The sequence below is a fragment of the Medicago truncatula genome, chromosome 3 (assembly GCF_003473485.1).
Source record: "Medicago truncatula cultivar Jemalong A17 chromosome 3, MtrunA17r5.0-ANR, whole genome shotgun sequence".
Classification (NCBI taxonomy): domain Eukaryota; kingdom Viridiplantae; phylum Streptophyta; class Magnoliopsida; order Fabales; family Fabaceae; genus Medicago; species Medicago truncatula.
This window is the reverse complement of record NC_053044.1, coordinates 25,882,120-25,906,546: the sequence shown is the minus strand read 5'-3', so window position 1 is coordinate 25,906,546 and position 24,427 is coordinate 25,882,120. Positions and strand designations below refer to the sequence as shown.

General features: G+C 35.3%; 2 protein-coding genes across 4 annotated transcripts; both read left to right on the top strand.

Annotated features, from left to right (window-relative positions):
• The first annotated feature begins 6,221 nt into the window (after window positions 1-6,221).
• Window positions 6,222-13,960, top strand: LOC25489077 (ABC transporter C family member 3). 2 transcript variants are annotated; one of them, XM_039831210.1, is made up of 12 exons: window positions 6,222-6,409; window positions 6,549-6,691; window positions 7,762-9,590; window positions 9,863-9,949; window positions 10,051-10,701; window positions 10,978-11,142; window positions 11,361-11,655; window positions 11,742-11,956; window positions 12,531-12,836; window positions 12,922-12,985; window positions 13,392-13,631; window positions 13,728-13,960. In XM_039831210.1, the coding sequence occupies exons 3-12, from the start codon at window positions 7,800-7,802 to the stop codon at window positions 13,838-13,840; spliced, it is 3,927 nt and encodes a 1,308-aa protein (XP_039687144.1). In that variant the 5' UTR covers window positions 6,222-6,409; window positions 6,549-6,691; window positions 7,762-7,799; the 3' UTR covers window positions 13,841-13,960. The 2 variants fall into 2 exon arrangements, with proteins under 2 accessions (XP_039687144.1, XP_039687145.1); XM_039831211.1 differs by lacking the exon at window positions 6,549-6,691.
• Window positions 13,961-15,503: 1,543 nt separating this feature from the next.
• On the top strand, window positions 15,504-22,602 carry LOC25489076 (ABC transporter C family member 3). 2 transcript variants are annotated; one of them, XM_024777858.2, is made up of 11 exons: window positions 15,505-15,734; window positions 16,005-17,833; window positions 18,140-18,226; window positions 18,328-18,978; window positions 19,271-19,435; window positions 19,713-20,007; window positions 20,089-20,303; window positions 20,898-21,203; window positions 21,289-21,352; window positions 22,011-22,250; window positions 22,347-22,602. In XM_024777858.2, the coding sequence occupies exons 2-11, from the start codon at window positions 16,043-16,045 to the stop codon at window positions 22,457-22,459; spliced, it is 3,927 nt and encodes a 1,308-aa protein (XP_024633626.2). In that variant the 5' UTR covers window positions 15,505-15,734; window positions 16,005-16,042; the 3' UTR covers window positions 22,460-22,602. The 2 variants fall into 2 exon arrangements, with proteins under 2 accessions (XP_039687143.1, XP_024633626.2); XM_039831209.1 differs by lacking the exon at window positions 22,347-22,602 and having other exon boundaries at window positions 15,504-15,734; window positions 21,943-22,086.
• Window positions 22,603-24,427: the final 1,825 nt, after the last annotated feature.

Below are 24,427 nucleotides of genomic sequence, written 5' to 3'. Positions count from 1 at the left end.
TGACCGTTTTACCCCTGCCTCCACCTTTCCTTCTTCATGTCTTCTTCTTCTCTTCTCAATCAGAAAATTGTTGAGAAGATTTCGATTGGAACTCGATTGGCTCCGAAAATTGGTGTTGGAATCTCTATTGGAACGTAAAGCACTAAATCGAACTCGTTTGTAGAAAGGTATCGTGAACAGACAAAAGAGAATCCAACTTAAACAAACCAACTTGCCACCAGATGCAACTTGCCACCAACTACAACCAACCACAACCCTAACTTAAACAAACTAACACTGCAATCTGAATCCAACTTGCCACCAGATGCAACTTCAGCCATTACTTTCTTGCATAAAACACACAAAAGAGAACCCAACTTGCCACCAGAATCCACTTCAGCCATGCCACTTTCTTTTACTCAGCTAACATCTTCTTCCACTTATCTTTCTTCAAGTCATAAATTCCTTCCATAGCTTCAACACAATTACACTTCTTTTCTTTAGACTCCACTTCTTCCTCAACCTTCTCTTCTATCACAGCCATCCTAGATGTCACTTCAACCATTGGCCTTGTACCCGCAGCAAGCTCATCATCCCAGATCAACAACTTACATGTATTTTTTTCATCCAATTGCGACACTTCCAAAATCGACGTCCTTGATTCACTCTTGTGTTAGCAATGTAGATGACCATGGGCAACTCACAATGGCACGTTGGAAGCATTCCACGGGAAGTTTCGAATTCACCGTACAATAAAGAAGCATACGTGTACCATGTACTGCTGTTACTAGTTGACATTTTCGAACTAGAGAAAGAAAATCTGAGATGAGGGAATGAGAGTGAAGGTTCAATGGAGAAGAAGATTTGATGTTTTAGGGTTTCAGAAAGCAACAAGTACGATTGAGAAGAGAAGAAGAAGACGTGAAGAAGGAAAGGTGGAGGCAGGGGTAAAACGGTCATTGCGCGTGAAGCCAGACTCATTAAGGGCAAAAATGTCATTTCCATCGTCATCTTCTGATGTGTCCTGACAAAACCCCATTCACCAAATGCCACGTAGCTAATTACCCTCCACCTCAGCAAATTTTTGTAATTAGGACGAATTTTCAAATGATTAGTAATTACAGGGGCAAAATGGGAGGATTAGTAAGCTTAGGGATGAAAAGCATATTTAAGCCTTTTTTTTAATAAGCAAAAATGAAATATTAACACTGACAAGCACACTCTTCAGCACAAGGTGTACCAAAGTGAAATATATAATTTACAAAGTCAGCACCTAAACACATATACAAATCAGCCGATGCCTAAACATACAAGGGGGCGACCACCACATATGAGTCTCAAAAACAAAACGGACTTTCTTAACTTGAATCCACCATAAAGAATAAGATTTAACCTTTTCTAATAATTGAAACATAATATTTTCTTTCTGCTTAAATAACATGTTGTTACGCTCATTCCACACAATCCAAGCACACAGTAACCAAATAAACTGAAGAAAAGATTGTCGCGATTTCAGTTGATCTGTGTGTAATAAATAAACTACTAAAAATTATTTGTAATCACCTGAGAACCCGCACCATCAAAACCGATCACAACCGCACTAGCTACCACAAAGTACCAAACGTGCTACACGAGAGGAACAAATGTTGAACTTCCTCCTCGTAACCGCACCCAGCCACACAAAATCGATCTGATGTAGTAATGATATCGTGCTTCGCCAAATTCTCCTTAGTTGGCAATCAATCGCAAAGCAACCGCCATGCAAAAATGGAGACCTTCAACAGAACCTGTTTGTCGCAAATGAAATCAGAGACTGAACACATAGACGGGTGCTCTTGGGTAGTGAGCATATCATAGACACCACAAATTGAATACCCCCCTAAAGGATCCGGGAGCCACTGCCAACCATCTAGGAAGGTTGACTACAAAGAAATGATAGATAATAATAACCTACACTCCGCTAACATCTCCTTCTCCCACACCAACAACCTCCTCCTCCAAACCTAAGCTTCTCCTCCTTCCCCCCACCCAAGCAAAAACATACTCCTAATCGTAATTGATTTATCAACACCTAAATCAACCAAACGGCGGAAACGCACACTAAACAAAACACCACCAACCCAGTAATCATACCAAAACAAAGTATCAGCCTCATCCCCCACCTTCCTCACAACCATTTGCTCAAATCAACCCACCGCCACCCCCACCCACCCTAATCTTCACTATCTCTTTCCACCACATGGAACAACTCCGGCCCCCATCCTCCAACCTACCATGCACCGCACCATATCGTGTCAACAACACCCTATACAACAGACTACCTCTATCGACTAACAACTACCAACACCATTTACCTAGTAAAGCAATATTAAATTCCCTTAACTTCCTCACCTCCAATCCTCCATACTCCTTACGCAAACAAACAATATTCCAACGTAACCAAGATATTTTCCTATGATCCTCACTCCCCCCCAAAAAAAATTATTCAATATAGATTCAATGGAAGAGATTATACATGATGGAGCCTTGAAGAAGAACAGAGCATAGACAAGAAGTGTAGTTAGAATGGACTTTAGAAGAACTAGGTGACCGCCGAAGGAGAGAAACCGGCTTTACCAAACAGACAATCTAATTTTAATACAGTTAACGACAAGCTTCCAAAACAACAAGCGACGCAGATTGCCACCAATAGGAAGCCCTAAGTACTCGAACGGGACCTTACCAACTTTACAACTCAATATAGACGCTGCCTCACTGATCCATATACATGATGGAGCCTTGAAGAAGGACAGAGCATAGACAGGAAGTGCAGTTAGGACGGACTTCAGAAGAACCAAGCGACCACCGATGGAGGGAAACCAGCTTTGCCAAACAGACAATCTAGTTTTAATACAGTTAAAGACAGGCTTCAAAAACAACAGTCGATGCGGATTGCCACCAATAGGAAGCCACAAGTATACGAACGGGACCTTACCAACTTTACAACTCAATACAGACGTTGCCTCACTCATCCAATAGTCAGATATATTAACCCCCACCAACATGCTTTTATGAAAATTAAGCTTCAAACCAGACACCGACTAAAAAAAGGAGAAAAACGTCCCGCAAAGCACGGACATTGGTCCGTCTTTTACCCCATATCAATAAAGTGTCATCAGCAAACGAAAGATGGGAAACGACCACCGAATTAGACGCGCCAATGTTGTAACCAATAAAGGTATTATTCTCAACCATGGCCTTCATCATGATGTCCAATCATTCCGCTGCCAACAAAAATAAAAAAGGTGAAAAAGGATCGCCTTGACGCAAACCCCTTTCAAGTAGAAATTCATCACTGGGGCAACCATTAACCAACATGGATGCAGTAGCCGTACAAACACACTCTTTAATCCACTTACGCCACAAGGTCAGGAAAGACATTCTACCCATGACTGCATCCAAATATCCCCGATCCACTAATACGCCTTCTCAAAATCAACCTTAAACAACACAAGCTCCTTTTTGGACTTTCGCCTCATCCACCACCTCATTCGCTACCACGAAAAAAAAGGAAATATATGTTTTTCATTATTTATTTTTATTTTATTAGTTTTTTTTTAAAAGGAAATATATGCTAAAAGACTTAACTTCACGTTTTTTTATGCATCTCACGTTAAAGACCAAACTTACATTTCTAAAATTGATTTTTATTTTATCGAAACATCATTGAAAAGTGTAAAATCATGTTTGGCTTTGTAAACTCACGTTTAATAAAATTGACGGTGAGGTCTACATTACCCCTCTTAATTAGGGGTAATTTATCCCCTCTTATCAACCAATCAAAATGTAATATACGTATATAATATTAAATGTTAAATAAATGAGTCAATTTTTTTCTAAAAAAAAAAGAAAATACAGTCAATTTTAATCCTAAGGTAACTTTTAATACTTTTTTTTTTTTTTTTAGGGAAATACTTTATTTTTTTTATTTAATTATATTTAGGTGTTCAATCTTAATTAATTTACACTATAGGGCTTATAACAATTAAAATTTCACATCAATTTTCTTTCATTTAGATGTCCTTAAATCCATCGGTTACATTCATAAAATTTCTTCAATTCCATAACCTAGAACACCAACGTGAGAACAAAAATATCCCCTTCATTCCAATTTATTCTTCATTATTCTTCCCTTTCGATCACTTCATGTTTCTTCTTAATTATTCTTCCCTATCCATCACTTCCTGTTTCTTCTTCATTCTTCTTTCCATTTTGATTGTTCAATTATGTCGTTCCAAACTGCCACCGTTTCAACTTATCGTGAGAATCGTCGGTTTCTATTTGATTTCGGTATCGTGAGAATTGTCGTTCTTTTCAGAACCACGTCAGGTATCGCGACTTGATTTTTCTTCTTGATTTGATTTTTCATTTTTGTTTCTTACTCACTACTATTTGATTGATATGGGTATGTTACATCGGCTCGGCTGTGAATTAAGAATTTTTTTGAATGTTTAGGGATCTTTAATAGAATATCTTACTTATGTAGACATTTCTCTATCAAAATCTTTGATATTTTTGATTGGTCAGGCAATCAAAATGTAGAGTAGGGAACGTCGCCTTTCACAATACCGATATCAAATGGACAACGACGATTTTCACGATAATTGGAAACGGCGGTAGTTTTGGAACGACAAAATTGAACAATCAAAATGTGAAGAAGAATGAAGAAGAAACGGGAAGTGATCGATATGGAAGAATAATGAAGAAGAAACAAGAAGTGATCGATATGGAAGAATAATAAAGAAGAAATTGGAATGAAGGGGGGTGTTTTTGTTCTCACGTTCTGGGTGTTCTGGGTTTTGGAGTCGAAGAAATTCTATGAATGTAACAGATGGATTTAAGGACACCTAGATAAAAGAAATTTAATGTGAAATTTTAATTGTTAGAAACCCTATAGTGTAGATTAATTAATATTGAACACTTAAATATAATTAAATAAAAGTATTAAAAGTTACCTTAGGATTACAATTGACTTTTTTTTTTTTTTTTATAAAAAAAATTGACTCATTTATTTGACATTGAATGTTGCCTATATATATATATATATATATATATATATATATATATATATATATTACATTTTGATTGGTTGATATCATGAGGGGGTAAATCACCCCTTAATCAAGAGAGAGTAATCTAAAAAAAACTAAAATTGACCCTAAACCAAACAGTCATGTAGTCTATATTACATTAAGATTGGTTGATATTTTGGGACTTGACGTGACATATTATGAACCATAGTCACATGACGAATGCTCAAGTGCTCATTATTAAAAAAAAGTCTTGCTAACAAGTGTCATAAATACATTGTTTAAGGAACTCAAGAAAAGAAGTTTTGTTTTGAAAATACATCCTCCGCTTTAGAACTAGTGTCGTTTAAAGTTTTGGCATGGAGATTAAGAAATATAATGAAATAATCATTAAACATAACATTTTTACTAAACTGCCTCAATTTATAAGAAAAAGACAAACTTAAAGTTACATTTTACATTGAAATTTGTGTGAGAGAAAAGTTTGAGTATTTATTGAAGGTAAAGTTGGAAGAAAAAAATTAAAGTTGTATTGGAAATGTAAATTGACATTCAGTTTAAAACAATTTTTTTGGCTAATACGACATTCATTTTGAAGCGGATGGAGTATAAGTTAAACACATATTAAAGTCATAATTTCACAATTTACAATGCAAAATTTACTATTTTTAGATATTTAAACAATCTCTTAAGAATACTTGCTTAGTATTTTTCTTAAAAAAGAAATGCCCAAGTTGTGAGAAAACACACGCAAATTAACAAACATCAACGAAAAGTAAAATCAATATTTTTTTCCGTATTATTTTGAAGAAACAAAAAAATCTTTTAGGTGTACCAAAACGCTTTGTAAATTATATTTAATTTTAAGCCTTGTTAACGAGTGTTTTCAGAACACTCTCTAAAGATTCAATATCTAGTAATTATTCTTTTAAAAAGTCAACTATTATAATTTTCAATGCATTAATTACAAAAATTTTCATTTAAAGTGTTTAAAGACTGTCCGAAGACACTCGTTAACATTTCCCTTAGTTTTATGATGATGCAAACTTAACCGAATTCGTCTCTAAATAATACTCCCTCCGATCCTTGTTATAAAATCCAAAGAAAACCCAAAAAGAAAGGAAAAGTATAAGACGTGAAGCACTTGAACTCCGGCAGAAAATTGTTGCATTGAAATCAACATCGTAACTTTCCCGTTTTCTAACTACATGACGTTTCTTATTTTGTTCTACCAACCCCACTCATGTATCTCACTCCCTCCATCACTCACTCAGTTGTGTTCAGAACACAACTCTCTCTTTAGAATAAAGTCAACATGTCAACCATTATCTTCTCCTTCCAAGGTGACTACATTTTTTAAGGTAAGTACTTAATAAGCTATTTTTTCTGGTATCAACACGATGGTTCAAACTTCAAAGAGCTTATCACAGTTTTATATTTTGTGTATTCATGTTGCCTTCTTACTGACTGTGTAATCCAATAACATATTGATTTTGATAGGGGGTTGGGTAGCTCAACTGGTTCGAGCTAAGAGTTCAATAATTTGTAGGAGTTAAAGGGGCCATGTTCAGATTCTGGTGAAACAGAAAATATGTACAAGCATAACGACTAATATACTAAGGGTCATATTAAACACTTTTAAGGTATGTTTTAATCTTATAAGTATGTATATGTATGAGTTTTGGCTCGCAAAATTTTAGATGCCATTGGCATATCCGGTAATTTGGGTCCTCAAAATTGTAGACGCCGGAATTGATATTTGTAGGAGTACGTATCCGATGTGGGCCTCTTAACACACCCGTTCACGACTAGCATTATTGGGCTTGGTTCGTGGACATAAATTGTGGGTGATCCGATAGCGGAAACCTGAGATAATAGGTGGCCCAGTCAGTGGCGGAGCCAGAAAAAAATGTCAGGGTGGGCCACTAAAATTTACCATTGAAAAATTGTTTAAAGTCTCGCAAATTAGATCTATAATTGAATTATTTAAATTTTTCGGGTGGACCACTACACCAATTTGCGGGAATTTGGATCAACCGAAACCTAAAACCGACATAAAATTGTATAAAATCTCGCAAAATAGACCTATAATTGAATTATTTAAATTTTGGGGTGGGCCACTACACCACTTTGTAGGAATTTGGATCAACCAAAACATAAAACCGACACAAAATTGCATAAAATCTCGAAAAATAGACCTATAGTCGTTGATTTTTTAATTTTTCCGGGTGGGCCGTGGCCCACCCCAGCCCATTAAGGGCTCCGCCATTGGGCCCAGTGGATCTTGGATAGGATCTGATACCATCTTAGAAATTGTGGTTGGGCCTAACACAACCTCACAAAACCGGCTTGTGAAGTGAGGATTGCCCCCACTTGTAAACACATTGTCAGACCATCTCCTATCCGATGTGGGACTCTGAACAACAGAAATTTGGACCCTTCAAAATTAGTTAATACAATAGTTTGGTCCTTAAATACTTTGGAAGCCCTCAAAATTTAGGATTTATTTACATAATTATGTTCATAATTTCATATTTGATTAATATTTGGGCCCTCAAGCATTTTTATTTAATGTGTTTGGGGGAATTTGAGCCTCAATATTTTGAGGCACTGTGTTGTGGCCCGTTTGCACAGAGGGATAGTTGGCCCAGAATATACTAGCATTTGCATATAAAAATATGAATGGTTTTTGATAAAGGTTCCTCTATTACAGGTCTCTTTCTTTGTTATGTTGGATTTTCTGTTTACAATATGACCAAACTTGCCTCTCTTGAAGAGTCCCTTTTGAATGGTGAAGGTACTGTAAGCAACAACAATTTTGATTCCAAAAAGACACTAAGAAATGAAATTTCAACCAGTTATTTGAATGCTGGATTTTTCAGCATTGTTACATTCTCATGGATGACTCCACTAATAACTTTAGGAAGTAAAAAGACTTTAGACCATGAAGACCTTCCACTGCTTTCTACCAATGACAGTGCCAATGGAACTTTTTCAACTTTTAAAAACGAGCTTGACTTGAAGTGTGGTAATGTTAGGAATGTGACCACTATTAACCTCGCCAAGGTCTTGTTCTTCTCTACATGGCAAGGGATTTTTCTATCTGGCTTTTTTGCATTGGTGTACACATGTGCTACTTATGTAGGACCCTACCTCATAGACAATCTTGTTCAATACCTAAATGATGAAAACAAAGCTAAAAGTGAAGGCTATATTTTGGCTATGATGTTTGTTGCGGCAAAGCTTGTCGAGTGTTTTTCGCAGAGGCACTGGATGTTTAAGTTCCAACAGGTTGGTGTTAGGATGCAATCAATGTTGGTATCAATGATCTATGCTAAAGGTTTGACCCTTTCGTGTCAATCAAAAACGAAAGAGGGACACAGCAGCGGCGAAATCATTAACTTAATGACTGTTGATGCTGAAAGGATAGGTGAATTTTGTTGGTACATGCATGATCCATGGACGGCTGTTCTGCAAGTTGCTTTGGCTTTGTTTATTTTACATAGAAGTGTAGGGGTTGCTTCAGTAGCTGCTTTTGCCGCCACCGTAGTTGTGATGTTGCTAAACCATCCTTTGGCATCACTGCAAGAGAAGTTTCAAGCGAAGTTAATGGAGTTCAAAGATAAAAGAATGAAGGCGACGTCTGAGATTCTAATGAACATGAGGATTCTTAAACTTCAAGCATGGGAGATGAAATTCTTATCGAAAATTATTCATATTAGGAAGTTAGAGGAGACATGGCTAAAGAAATTTCTTGGTAGTACAGCAATTATTAGATTTCTGTTCTTTAATGCCCCAATGTTTGTTGCTGTGGTTACTTTTGGTGCTTGTGTTCTTATAGGCATTCCGCTTGAATCAGGAAAGATTTTATCTGCTCTTGCAACATTCAGAATTCTTCAAACTCCTATCCATAGTCTTCCTGATACAATTTCAATGATTGCACAAACCAAGGTTTCTCTAGATAGGATTGTCGCATTTCTTCGTTTGGATGATTTGCAGACAGATGTAGTGGAGAAGCTTCCGCGAGGTAGTTCGGATATAGCGATTGAAATTGTAGAGGGAAATTTCTCTTGGGATTTTTCTTCTGTCATTATAACATTGAAAAACATAAATCTAAGAGTTTTTAATGGCATGAGGGTTGCTGTTTGTGGTACAGTTGGATCAGGCAAGTCGAGTTTAATTTCTTGTATAATTGGGGAAATACCGAAGATATCTGGGAACTTGAAGGTTTGTGGAACAAAGGCTTATGTTGCTCAATCACCGTGGATACAGAGTGGCAAGATAGAAGATAATATACTATTTGGTAGAGAGATGGATAGGGAAAAGTATGAGAAGGTTCTAGAAGCATGTTCATTGAAGAAAGACCTCGAGGTTTTACCATTTGGTGATCAGACCATTATTGGAGAGAAGGGAATCAATTTGAGTGGTGGACAGAAGCAAAGAGTACAAATCGCTCGTGCTCTTTACCAAGATGCTGATATATATCTGCTCGACGATCCCTTTAGTGCAGTTGATGCTCATACAGGATCCCATCTCTTTAAGGTATTATGTTGTGATCTTTGCTAATATCAGTACAATCTTTGCTATTTTGTGACAAAAACTTTCGTGGAATTTTATTTCTTAGCGTATTGTCTATATAAATTCCAATAGCATATTATGCACATGGATACCGTTATCAAATCAAAGATTTGGATAATTCTTATTCCTATGATATATGATATACTTCAATGTTCAAATAGAATTACACTAGTTTTGTTGTGCATTAGATGACAAGGTTTTTATCTAACTGTACATTAACTTCTGTATTGTTTCAGGAGTGTTTGCTTGGCCTTTTGAAAACAAAAACAGTGATCTATATAACACATCAAGTAGAGTTTTTACCTGATGCTGATCTGATACTTGTGGGTGATTTATATATGTCATCATGCTCATGAATTTAAGGTTTCAAACATTATAGCTATCTGTTTTATTAATACTTTTATCTTTCTTACAATCCATTTAGGTCATGAAAGAAGGAAGGATAACACAATCAGGAAAATTCAATGACATTCTTACATCGGGAACAGACTTTATGGAACTTGTAGGCGCACATAGAGCAGCATTGTCTTCAGTTAAGTCCTTAGAGAGAAGGAATACATTTAAAAAATCGAGTATTATGGAGGAAGACACAGTTTTATTAAGTGATTCTGAACTTGAGCAAGAAGTGGAAAATATAGATGATCAAAAAGGAAAATTACACGGCACATCTGACGGAAAAGGACAACTTGTTCAAGACGAAGAACGAGAAAAGGGCAGAGTTGGGTTTAAAGTGTTCTTGAAATACATCACAACAGCTTATGGAGGAGCTCTTGTACCTTTTTTATTGCTTTCACAGATACTCACTGTGGGTTTACAGATTGCAAGCAATTTTTGGATGGTTTTGGCAACTCCTGTTTCGGCAACTGCAGAACCTGATATTGGAAGCCTTACTCTTATGGCTGTCTATGTTTCTTTGGCAATTGGAAGTTCGTTTGCCACCCTTGCCAGATCAGTTCTTGCTGTCATAGCTGGATACAAGACCTCCACAATGCTCTTCAATCAAATGCATTTGAGCTTTATTCGAGCACCAATGTCGTTTTTCGATGCCACACCAAGTGGAAGAATTCTTAACAGAGTATGTAATTACATCTTTATAATTCTTCGTTGCAGTAATTGAATGACACAAACCAATGGTAGAAATTGTTTAAAATTGATTAACTGAATCTGAGCCGTCTGATCTCAAAGCAATGGCCAATTGACACCAATCTGCAATAATTGCAGGCAATCCGTATCTCATCATGGCTTAGTACATTATTTGTGAAAGTTTGATTTCTCTATAATTCTTTTTTATCGTTTGACCATATTGAATGAAGTTTCTTCTCTAAATTTTGGTTTTACTTTCTTGATATAGGCTTCGACAGACCAAAGTGCAGTAGATATGAGCATTCCAAATGTAGCATGGGGACTTACCTTCAATGTTGTTAAGGTCTTGGGAACTGTTGCTGTGATGTCTCAAGTTGCGTGGCAGGTCTTTATAGTATTGATTCCTGTCATGGCAACTTGCATATGGTACCAGGTAGTCTCCATGAGTCATATTAAGTGTCGTTTAAGGTTATGCATATTTCTTAATAAAATCATCAAGTATACTATTTGAATGCTATTATTATACTTCCTTTTCATTTTTCAATGTACTATGTTACTCTCATTGATCAAATATTTGAATGCTATTATTATGCAAACAATAACATTTTGTATGCTTACTTTATAAGTAACAGAGTGCTTCTTTATATGCAGCGATACTACTCTGCATCAGCACGTGAATTGGCACGATTAACTGGTATATGCCAAGCTCCAGTTATACAACATTTTTCTGAAACGATTTCTGGATCAACTACCATAAGAAGTTTTGAGCAAGAATCAAGATTTCATGAAATGAATATGCAGTTGATAGACAAATATTCGCAACCTAAATTATACAGTGCCAGTGCAATGGAATGGCTGACATTCAGATTGGATCTTTTATCCTCAATAGTATTTGCTTTCTGTTTGGTTTTCTTGGTATCTTTTCCAAGTTCAATAGCTGATCCTAGTGAGTAGTTCAAGTTGAATTTACATGCATTAACTAGTCATACTCGCTCATCGTTACATTAGCCATAAAACTTCATTCCTTTCCAGGTATTGCGGGATTGGCTGTGACATATGGGATTAACCTAAATGCTGTACAAAATAATTTTATTTGGTTTGTTTGCAATTTGGAGAACAAAATTATATCTGTAGAAAGAATACTTCAGTACACCTCCATCCCAAGTGAGGCACCACTTATGATAAAAGACAACCAACCCGATCATTCTTGGCCATCATTCGGAGAGGTTCATATTCAGGATTTACAGGTACTACAGTGTTCAATAACAATTTACCTCTTTCAAAAGTTACCATCATATAGATCATCATCATGTGTTTTTAACACTAACGTAATATACACTTGTAAATTACATGAAATTAGTATCGTTAGGTTATAAATTTCTACATTTTATGAGATTTGATACAAATATGATATATAGTTATTAGTTATTATGTAATGGTTGCATAAGCAACTTTAACATTCTTCTAAAACATTTTTAATGATGTATCGCTGCTAAACTGTTAGACCAATGTTACATTTGTTTTATATGCTTACTCATAATGGCCTATTTCGATTGGCTTATTTGAGCTTATTTACTGACAAAAGCACTTGTGAGACTGTTTGAGAGAGTTTATGGAAACAACATATAACATTTCGTAATTTATGTTTAGCTTATTTCCGTAAGCTCTCCAAGATAGCTTATGAAAAACTGTTTGGCTTCATTTTACTTTTTGTTATAGAAGTAGCTTAAACATAAGCACTTATACTGATAAAATATTTATGCTATAACCGCTCAATTAAGTTGTTTATCTGAGAGGGCTCAAGTGTCTATCATGGTACAGGTTCATTATGCTCCTCACTTGCCTCTTGTTTTACGTGGACTTACTTGCACTTTTACTGCTGGAGCGAAAACTGGGATCGTGGGAAGAACAGGAAGTGGAAAATCAACACTGGTGCAAGCACTTTTCAGACTTGTTGAACCTGTTGCAGGACAAATATTGATAGATAACATCAACACCTCATTGATTGGACTTCATGATTTGCGATCCAGACTTAGCATAATTCCTCAAGATCCAACGATGTTTGAAGGGACTGTAAGAAGTAACCTTGACCCGCTTGAAGAGTACGCAGATGAACAGATTTGGGAGGTAATTTGGTTTTGCTTGAAAATAAAAATAACTGATCCTTTTAGTTCAATTTATACAAATTTAAATATTCTGTGAAATGTTTTAGGCTCTAGATATGTGCCAACTTGGAGATGAAGTGAGGAAGAAAGAAGGAAAGCTTGATTCCACAGGTTTGACTTCTCAAAACTTTAAGCATATATATACTAATACTCTCTCCATTCCAGATTAACTGACCTTTTGACCAAAGAAAAAAATTCCACACTAGGTAACGTTTCAGTTTTTCGAACTTCAAGTCGTTATAGTTCACTATACATTTATGACAAAGGTCAATATTCTAATGATAGTAAGGATAATTTAATAAAGCTGTTGCACTCATTAGAGATGGTGACCATTGTGCTGATAAGCCTGCCTCTTTTGGTACCTCTATCTCCGGTTTAGTCTGGCAGGCGGGATTATATCCTTTTTAATCGTTGCGATAAAAGCTAAACGTCACTCAATGTAGATGAAGTTAATAATAATTTTTAGAAGACAGTTTTAGATGTAATACTTTTCATTAACCATCACGATTTCTGACAGTTACTGAGAATGGAGAAAATTGGAGCATGGGGCAAAGACAGTTGGTCTGCCTCGGACGTGTTCTACTTAAGAAAAGCAAGATCTTGGTGCTCGATGAAGCAACTGCATCAGTTGATACGGCAACAGATAATATTATTCAGCAAACAGTTAAGCAACATTTCTCAGATTGCACAGTCATTACCATTGCTCATAGAATCACTTCAATCCTTGACAGCGACATGGTTCTGTTTCTCAGTGAAGGCAAGAATCTGTTTTATATCCCCCTTCTTTATTTGTCACCATTTAATGTTTTCGTATTAAATCTGAACATGATTTTTCTTCATGCTGATCCTACAGGGCTCATTGAGGAATATGATTCACCAAAGAAGTTGCTTAAGGACAAATCTTCATCTCTTGCTCATCTAGTTGCAGAATACACAAGGAGATCAAACACTGGTTTTGGAAGTTAATAGCTGACACTGAAAATATACTAGACTAGAAACTATAAGTTTTAGTAAGAGTATAAAATAATAATATATAATTCATATTTTATATATATTTGTGCAATATAATGTTTAGATTATTGATAATCGTTTTGTTTTTTGTGGTGGTCGGGGTTTGAACCTCGGACCTTGCATATTTTATGCATTGTTCATACTAACTGAGCTAAGCTCACGAGGACAGATTATTGATAATAGTTTGTTATGAGAGAAAGTGTGTTATAAAAGTAAGAATTTGTTGAAGAAAAAGAGAGTAACTAACAATTGTAAGTTATGAGAGAATGATAACACATTAAATTTATTGGAAAGAAAAAGTGTGTGCAAAAAATATCTGTAGAGTAACGGGAAGGTATAATAGGAAGAAAAAGTGAAAAAATACACTTATTTAATTTGATTTTACTATTTTAAAACGACATTTATAAAAGAACAGAGGGGAGTACTATTTCTATCGTTTTATTTTGAGAAATATACAAATATAACTTGAAATAAAAACAACAATATTATTAAACAATAATATACTCCATCCGGTCCTATTTATAAGAGAATTTTGGGTCAACAAAAGTTGATGTATCTAGTTAAAAATTCAGTCCAAATACATTCACTTTTGTTGACCTAAATTTCTCTTATAAATAGGACCGGAGGTAGTATTATATAATTGTAAAAAGAAGTAATATTATGTTTAAAATGAAAAATAATTATTATTTTGGGACTTATGTACGTGACATTCTTGGTAGGATTACGAACCAAGTCACAGGACAAAAAAAATAATTGGGTGTATCAAAACATTTGTATTTAGTTTTATGATCATGCAAAATAAACTCGTATATTAAACTAACGTTAAATATGTTTTCGGTTTTATAAATATATCAACTTTTTGTTTTACTCCTTCTAAAATTTTCGTTCAATATTTAATCCCTATAAAATTAGAATATTTTAGCAAAACATAAATTAAATACGAACTTTTAACTGAAAAAAAAATATAAAAATTCATATTTAATTCATGTTTTGTTAATTTTTTTTTTTTTTTTCATAGATAGATATTCTTATAATATTTTAAATTTATTTGCAAAATTGGTGAATTAAAGTTTGAATTTTTGACTTGAGAATAGCTTATAGGAAAGGTTTTCAAAATGTTTGGCTTGAATCGGATTCTCAGTTAATTAACTTAGCTTTCAAGTCAAATTCAGTGGTTCCTTGGTGCCTCAGAAATAGGTGGCAAAACTGTTTATTTAGACTTAGAAATATGAGATTTATAGTGACCCACATATATAGAGAAGGGAATGCTTGTGCTGATAGCCTTGCAAATCTAGGTCTCTCTTTCACTTCTTTTGATTTATTTTGGTCAGATATTATCCCTGATTTCATAAGGGGAGAGTACATCAGGAATAGGTTGGGTATGCCCAATTTCAGGTTTAACACCTATTGAAAAGGTTTTGGTTTGGTCCCCCTTTTCTTTCCTGTACTCTTTTTTGGTTTTATATATGAAGTGATGCTCTTTGCATCAAAAAAGTATTTCGAATGTCCTCTTGAATTTAAATTAGTTAGCATAAACAATGGATAAAATATGTAAAGTCCATAAAAAAAAGAAATAGTATCTCGAATAGCGGAATCTATAAAATGCTAAAAAGAAAAGTATAAGGCGTGAAGCACTTGAACTATGGCAGAAAAATGTTGCATTTGAAATCAACATCAATACAACTTTCCCGTTTTCTAACTATCACTCATATGTATCTCACTCCCTCCATCACTCACTCAGTTGTGCTCACAGAACACAACTATCTCTTTAGTGCAAAGTCAACAAGTCAACCATAATTTTCCAGCCATTATTTTCTCCTTCCAAGGGAAGGGGACTACATTTTTTAAGGTAAGTATGTAATAAGCTATTTTTCCTTATCAACATGATGGTTCAAAGGAGCTTATCATAGTTTTGGATTTGGATACTAAAATAGTTGCTTACTTGTTTGATAGGCCAGTGTATAGGAAGCCCTCAAATTTTAGGATTTATTGGCATAATTAAGTTCATAATTTCAAATTTGATTAAAAGTTGGGCCCTCAACCATTTTTATTTAATGTGTTTGGGAAAATTTTAGCCTCAAAATATATATGGTTTTTGATAAAGGTTTCTCTATTACAGGTCTCTTTCTTTGTCATGTTGGATTTTCTGTTTACAATATGACCAAACTTGCCTCTCTTGAAGAGTCCCTTTTGAATGGTGAAGATAGTGTAAGCAACAACAATTCTGATTCCAAAAAGACACTAAGAAATGAAAGTTCAACCAGTTATTCAAATGCTGGATTTTTTAGCATTCTTACATTCTCATGGATGACTCCACTAATAGCTTTAGGCAATAAAAAGACTTTAAACCATGAAGACCTTCCATTGCTTTCTACCAATGAGTGTGCCAATGGAACTTTTACAACTTTTAGAAACAAGCTTGAGTTGGAGTGTGGTAATGTTAGGAATGTGACCACTATTAACCTCGCCAAGGTGTTGTTCTTCTCGACATGGCAAGGGATTCTTCTATCTGGATTTTTTGCATTGGTGTACACATGTGCTACTTATGTAGGACCCTACCTCATAGACAATCTTGTTCAATACCTTAATGATGAAAACAAGGATAAAAACGAAGGCTATATTTTGGCAATGACGTTTGTAGCGGCAAAGCTTGTCGAGTGTCTTATGCAGAGGCAATGGATGTTTAAGTTCCAACAGGTTGGTGTTAGGATGCAATCAATGTTGGTATCAATGATCTATGCTAAAGGTTTGACCCTTTCGTGTCAATCAAAAACGAAAGAGGGACACAGCAGCGGCGAAATCATCAACTTAATGACTGTTGATGCTGGAAGGATAGGTGAATTTTGTTGGTACATGCATGATCCATGGAAGGCTGCTCTGCAAGTCTCTTTGGCTTTGTTTATACTTCATAGAAGTGTAGGGGTTGCTTCAGTAGCTGCTTTTGCCGCCACCGTAGTTGTGATGTTGCTAAACCATCCTTTGGCATCACTGCAAGAGAAGTTTCAAGGTAAGTTAATGGAGTTCAAAGATAAAAGAATGAAGGCGACGTCTGAGATTCTAATGAACATGAGGATTCTTAAACTTCAAGCATGGGAGATGAAATTCTTATCGAAGATTATTCAGACTAGGAAGTTAGAGGAGACATGGCTAAAGAAATTTCTTGGTGGTGCAGCAATTATTAGATTTCTCTTCTTTAATGCCCCAACGTTTGTTGCTGTGGTTACTTTTGGTGCTTGCGTTGTTATAGGCATTCCGCTTGAATCAGGAAAGATCTTATCTGCTCTTGCAACGTTCAAAATTCTTCAAACTCCTATCTATAGTCTTCCTGACACAATTTCAATGATTGCACAAACCAAGGTTTCTCTAGATAGGATTGTTGCATTTCTTCGCTTGGATGATTTGCAGGCCGATGTAGTAGAGAAGCTACCACGGGGTAGTTCTGACATAGCAATTGAAATAGTAGATGGAAATTTCTCTTGGGATTTATCTTCTGCCAATACAACATTGAAAAACATAAATCTTAGAGTTTTTCATGGCATGAGGGTTGCTGTTTGTGGTACGGTTGGATCAGGCAAGTCGAGTTTACTTTCTTGTATAATTGGTGAAATACCGAAGATATCTGGGAACTTGAAAGTGTGTGGAACAAAGGCTTATGTTGCTCAATCGCCATGGATACAGAGTGGCAAGATAGAAGAGAATATACTATTTGGTAGAGAGATGGATAAGGAAAAGTATGAGAAGGTTCTAGAAGCATGTTCATTGAAGAAAGACCTCGAGGTTTTACCATTTCGTGATCAAACCATTATTGGAGAGAAAGGAATCAATTTGAGTGGTGGACAGAAACAAAGAGTACAAATTGCTCGTGCTCTTTACCAAAATGCTGATATTTATCTGCTCGACGATCCCTTTAGTGCAGTTGATGCTCATACAGGATCCCATCTCTTTAAGGTATTATGTTTTGATCTTTGTTAATATCAGTACAATCTGTTTTAATCTTCTTGACAATCCCTTTAGTGCAGCTGATGCTCTTCTATTTTGTGACAAAAACTTACGTGGAATTTTATTTCTTAGCGTATTGTCTATATAAATTCCAATACCATATGATGCACATGGATACCGTTATAACATCAAAGATTTGGATTTTTCTTATTCCTATGATATTCTTCAATGTTCCAATAGAATTACACTAGTTTTGTTGTGCATCAGATGGCAAGGTTGTATCGAACTCTACAATTAACTTCTGTACTGTTTCAGGAGTGTTTGCTTGGCCTTTTGAAAACAAAAACAGTGATATATATAACACATCAAGTAGAGTTCTTACCTGATGCTGATCTGATACTTGTGAGTGATTCAAATATTTCATCATGCACATAAATTCAAAGTTTCAAACATTATAGCTTACTGTTTTATTAATACTATTATCTTTCTTACAATCCATTTAGGTCATGAAAGAAGGAAGAATAACACAATCAGGAAAATACAATGACATTCTTACATCGGGAACAGATTTCATGGAACTTGTAGGCGCACATAGAGCCGCGTTGTCTTCAGTTAAGTCCTTAGAGAGAAGGAATACATTTAAAAAATCGAGTATTACGGACGAAGACACAGTTTTGTCAAGTGATTCTGAACTTGAGCAAGAATTTGAAAACATAGATGATAAAAAAGGAAAGTTACACGGCACACCTGACGGGAAAGGACAACTTGTTCAAGATGAAGAACGAGAAAAGGGTAGAGTTGAGTTTAAAGTGTTCTTGAAATACATCACAACAGCTTATGGAGGAGCTCTTGTACCTTTTTTATTGCTTTCACAGATACTCACTGTGGGTTTACAGATTGCAAGCAATTTTTGGATGGCTTTGGCAACTCCTGTTTCGGCAACTGCAGAACCTGATATTGGAAGCCTTACTCTTATGGCTGTCTATGTTTCTTTGGCAATTGGAAGTTCGTTTGCCACCCTTGGCAGAGCAGTTCTTGCTGCGATAGCTGGATACAAGACCTCCACAATTCTCTTCAATCAAATGCATTTGAGCTTTATTCGAGCACCAATGTCGTTTTTCGATGCCACACCAAGTGGAAGAATTCTTAATAGAGTATGTAATTACATGTTTATAATTCTTCGTTGCAGTTAGATTTAAATGAATGGTAGAAAATGTTTAAAATTGATTAAGCGAATCTGATCTGTCCGATCTCAAACCAATGGCCGAGACCGAGATTGATTACTGCGTGATGTTGTGTGGTATTATTACTGCAGGCAATCGACATCTCATCTTGGCTTAGTACATTATTTGTGAAAGTTTGATTTCTCTATAATTCTTTTTTATCATTTTGATCATATTGAATGAATTTTCTTGTCTAAATTTTTGTTTTACTTTTTTGTTATAGGCTTCAACAGACCAAAGTTATGTAGATATAAACATTCCAAATGTAGTATGGGGATTTACCTTCAACGTTGTTCAGGTCTTGGGAACTGTTGCTGTGATGTCTCAAGTTGCGTGGCAGGTCTTTATAGTATTGATTCCTGTCATGGCAACTTGCATATGGTACCAGGTGGACTCCTTGTGTCATATTAAGTGTCGTTTAAGGTTATGCATATTTCTTAATAAAATCATCGAGTATACTAATTTTTATGACAGCATACCATTCCACGCCATTCAGTTGAATGCCATGTCATCAAATGTGTTTGACTTTAAATTTCACTCTTCCTTTTCATTTTTAAATGTACGATGTTACTATCATTGATCAAATATTTGAATGCTATTATTATGCAAACAATAACATCTTGTATGCTTACTTTATAAGTAACAGAGTGCTTCTTTATATGCAGCGATACTACTCTGCATCAGCACGCGAATTGGCACGGTTAACTGGTATATGCCAAGCTCCAGTTATACAACATTTTTCTGAAACGATCTCTGGATCAACAACCATAAGAAGTTTTGAGCAAGAATCAAGATTTCATGAAATGAATATGCAGTTGATAGACAAATATTCGCAACCTAAATTATACAGTGCCAGTGCAATGGAATGGCTGAAATTCAGACTGGACCTTTTATCCTCAATAGTATTTGCTTTCTGCTTGGTTTTCTTAGTATCTTTTCCAAGTTCAATAGCTGATCCTAGTGAGTATTTCAAGTTTAATTTACATGCATTAACTAGTCATACTCGCTCATTGTTACATTATAAACTTCATTCCTTTCCAGGTATTGCGGGATTGGCTGTGACATATGGGATTAACCTAAATGCTGTACAAAATAATTTAATTTGGCTTCTTTGCGGTTTGGAGAACAAAATTATATCTGTAGAAAGAATACTTCAGTACACCTCCATCCCAAGTGAAGCACCTCTTATAATAAAAGACAACCAACCCGATCATTCTTGGCCGTCATTCGGAGAGGTTCATATTCAGGATTTACAGGTACTACAGTGTTCAATAACAATTTACCTCTGTCAAAAGTTACCATCATATAGATCATTCTTGGTCATCAAGATGTGTTATTAACACTAATGTCATATACACTTGTAAATTACATGAAATTAGTATCGTTAGGTTATAATAAATTTCTACATTTTATGAGATTTGACACAAGTAATTAATATGATATATAGTTATTAGTTATTATGTAATGGTTGGATAAGCAACTTTAACATTCTTCTAAAACATTTTTAATGATGTATTGCTGCTAAACTACTACACCAATGTTACACTTGTTTTATATGTTTACTCATAATGGCCTATTTCGATTGGCTTATTTGAGCTTATCTACTGACATAAGCACTTGTGAGACTGTTTGAGAGAGTTTATGGAAACAGCATATAACATTTCAGAAGTTATTTTTAGCTTATTTCCGTAAGCTCTCCAAGATAGCTTATGAAAAACAGTTTGGCTTCATTTTATCTTTTGTTATAGAAGTAGCTTAAACATAAGCACTTATACTGATAAAATCTTTATGCTATAAGCGCTTAATTAAGTTGTTTATCTGAGAGGGCTCATGTGTCTATCATGGTACAGGTTCAATATGCTCCTCACTTGCCTCTTGTTTTACGTGGACTTACTTGCACTTTTACTGCTGGAGCGAAAACTGGCATCGTGGGAAGAACAGGAAGTGGAAAATCAACACTGGTGCAAGCACTTTTCAGAATTGTTGAGCCTGTTGCAGGAAAAATCTTGATAGACAACATCAACATCTCATTGATTGGAATCCATGATTTACGGTCCAGACTAAGCATAATCCCTCAGGATCCAACGATGTTTGAAGGGACTGTAAGAAGTAACCTGGACCCGCTCGAAGAGTATACAGATGAACAGATTTGGGAGGTAATTTAGTTTTGCTTGAAAAGAAAAAATAACCGATCCTTTTAGTTCAAGTTATACAATTTCAATATTTTGTGAAATGTTTTAGGCTCTAGATATGTGCCAACTTGGAGATGAAGTGAGGAAGAAAGAAGGAAAGCTTGACTCTACAGGTTTGACTTCTCAAAACTTTAAGCATATATATACTAATACTCTCTCCATTCCAGATTAAGTGACCTTTTGACCAAAGAAAAAAATTCCATACTATGTAACGTTTTATTTTTTCAAACTTCAAGTCGTTATATTTACGACAAAGGTCAATATTCTAATGATAATAAGGATTATTAATAAAGTTGTGACACTCATTAGAGATGGTGACCATTGTGCTGATAAGACTGCCTCTTTCGGTACCTCTATCACCGGTTTAGTCTAGAGGGATTATTATGCCCAACCACGAATTCTGACATGGTATCAGAACCTATCGGGTCTATCGTTGGGCTTCCTGCATCGTCCACGTTTCAGGCCCGTTGGGCCGGGCTGAAGCGTGAGGGTGTGTGTTAGCAGTCAACATTCAGTAGATTTAGTCCCACGTCGGATAGATAGGATTCTTGAGAAGAGTTTATAAAGAGGCGTCACTCCTCACCGTACAAGCCGACTTTTTTAGAAATCGTTACGGTCTTTCTAATTGGATGCATGTGTAAAATCATTTTACATTGACCGTGCATACTGATTAAACTCAACTTAAAGGTCACTTAATATACAGGAAGTTGATAATAACTCTTAGAAATTTTATATGTACTACTTTTCATTAATCATCATGAGTTCTGGCAGTTACTGAGAATGGAGAAAATTGGAGCATGGGTCAGCGACAGTTGGTCTGCCTCGGACGTGTTCTACTTAAGAAAAGCAAGATCTTGGTGCTCGATGAAGCAACCGCATCAGTTGATACAGCAACAGATAATATTATTCAGCAAACAATTAAGCAACATTTCTCAGATTGCACAGTCATTACCATTGCTCATAGAATAACTTCAATCCTCGATAGCGACATGGTTCTGTTTCTCAGTGAAGGCAAGAATCTTTTTTATTTCCTCCTTCTTTATTTGTCACCATTTAGTGTTTTCTTATTAAATCTGAACATGATTTTTCTTCATATTGATCCTACAGGTCTTATTGAGGAATATGATTCACCAAAGAAGTTGCTTAAGGACAAATCTTCATCTCTTGCTCAACTAGTTTCAGAATACACAAGGAGATCAAACACTGGTTTTGGAAGTTGAGGGCTGACACTGAAAATATACTAGACTAGAAACTATAAGTTTTAATAAGGGTATAAAATAATAATATATAATTTATACTTTATATATGTTTGTATGTATTACTAAAGCTTATATTTAATAGAGAAAGTGAACTTTTGTTTGAATTTAAACATAGGTAGTAAAAAATTAATTGTGTTTAACATAGGTGAGGTGTATCAGTTGGATACTGGAGGGAGTCTAGAGGCCTTTGTCTAAAGATGATTTAGTCGGGAGAGACAATGCGTTTATGTTACGTTTGTTGCGTTGGATCCATTGGATCTGACGCAACTTTGTTTTTTTGAATGTCCTTTGTGTTCAACAGTTTTAGTTAAACTTCTAAGCTGGTATGCTGTGTTATAGTTGGAAGAGTTTATGAGAAACACAATGAATTGGAAAACGAGAAACACGATGATTTTTCAAACAATGGAGCTGCTGCTGATGAAATTGTGGAGGAGGTGATAAGACTATGGTGGAGTTGGTTGAAGTTTAAACTTAAAGGATTTGAGTTTTCCATATCTCAATGGTGTGTGAACCCTGGAGGGTATTTTTTATGATTATTTATGATTAGGAATCAAACTCGATACAACGAAGTTTATAACAGTGACACATTCTGTGCTATACACTACGCATACAAAATTAAAAATAAAAAAGTTTCATCATCAGTAAGTAAACAAATTTGCAATTTAGCCAAAAAAAACCCTAATACTGCATCTGACAAAGTTATGGGATCAAAGTGAAAGTACAAAATGAGTTAAGAGAACAAATATGTAATATCACCAAAAATCTAATATCGCCTCTTTAAGTAAATCTCCTACATCAAACCCTTGTCTAGGTCATTAACCATCTCTTTATCAATGTCATAAAAGGTTACTCCCTTTACTTCATCATCACAATTAATTTTTTTTGTACAAGTACTTTATCATCACGGTTGTTATCATCCTCTACACCAAACCCATCATCTAGGTCGTTAACTGTCTCCTTCTAACTGTCATAAAAGCTTATATTTACCATAACAAATTTTTATTTTTATTTTTACTTTTTTTTTTTTTTTTTTTTTTCAAAATTTGAAGTTGTAGGAATGTTTTGTTGTATTGGTGGTTCCTCATCTTCCAAAGCATTCAAATTGCAAAAGTGGACTTTAATTTCCCCTTCTAGAATCTCCGTCATTCCGGAATAAGTATACAAAAAAAAATTAGGCTGATCTTCCGAATTTTTTTTTTGGCAGGCCCTACTTTCCAAAAAAAATATCCAATGTGCCCTATCCAAAATTAATATCCAATATGTCCTACTTTGCAAAATCTCCTTTTATAGCGCCATCTGAGATGACACCATCTTTCCTTCAGGATGACTCCATCTCAGACTTCGATTTTAGAGTTCGTTTTAGGCTTTAATATTAGTTGAGACAGTCTGGATAAGTGTTTGTTATTATTAGATGGATGAAGGCCCCCTAATTGAAAAGAGTCTTTTACATTGTTTGGTTTGGCGGTGAGAGGAAAATATCACGTCACTAGCACATTTTTACATGATTTTTCAGATGTTACAAACTATAAAGTTTAGAAAACACACACCATTAAGGGTTACATTGCATTTTTTCAAACACTTATAATATAACGAGAGAACTAAAATAAAAGGTGAAGTCTTTGAATCACTCAACAATAGAAGAAGTACATAAAGAAAATGAAAACTATGAAACAAAGAACAAAGAAAAGGAGAAAGAAAATAAGTATTGACAAGGCTTGTATGTGTCAAAGAGTAATGTTGCACCCTTCTTATACACCTTTTTCGCACACTCTCTCTACTTCACTTTCTTTTCAACCGTTGATTTTTCCATGTCATGGATCCTAGGCTTAAATCCAATGGGTCCATGTAAGGCATGCATTAGAGTACTAATGTGAGTCTACCAACTCCATTCCAAACATTTTCGTAAACAAAAGAGGTACCAAGTCAAAG

What these genes read in the sequence shown, in the direction of transcription:
- LOC25489077 (XM_039831211.1), top strand. Translation starts at nt 7,800, where the DNA reads ATGACCAAACTTGCCTCTCTTGAAGAGTCCCTTTTGAATGGTGAAGGT. An exon ending in CTGATGCTGATCTGATACTT is followed by an intron (nt 9,950 to 10,050) that starts GTGGGTGATTTA and finishes CAATCCATTTAG; the next exon opens with GTCATGAAAGAAGGAAGGAT. An exon ending in CAGATGAACAGATTTGGGAG is followed by an intron (nt 12,837 to 12,921) that starts GTAATTTGGTTT and finishes GAAATGTTTTAG; the next exon opens with GCTCTAGATATGTGCCAACT.
- LOC25489076 (XM_024777858.2), top strand. Translation starts at nt 16,043, where the DNA reads ATGACCAAACTTGCCTCTCTTGAAGAGTCCCTTTTGAATGGTGAAGAT. An exon ending in CAGGATCCCATCTCTTTAAG is followed by an intron (nt 17,834 to 18,139) that starts GTATTATGTTTT and finishes GTACTGTTTCAG; the next exon opens with GAGTGTTTGCTTGGCCTTTT. An exon ending in AAGTTCAATAGCTGATCCTA is followed by an intron (nt 20,008 to 20,088) that starts GTGAGTATTTCA and finishes ATTCCTTTCCAG; the next exon opens with GTATTGCGGGATTGGCTGTG.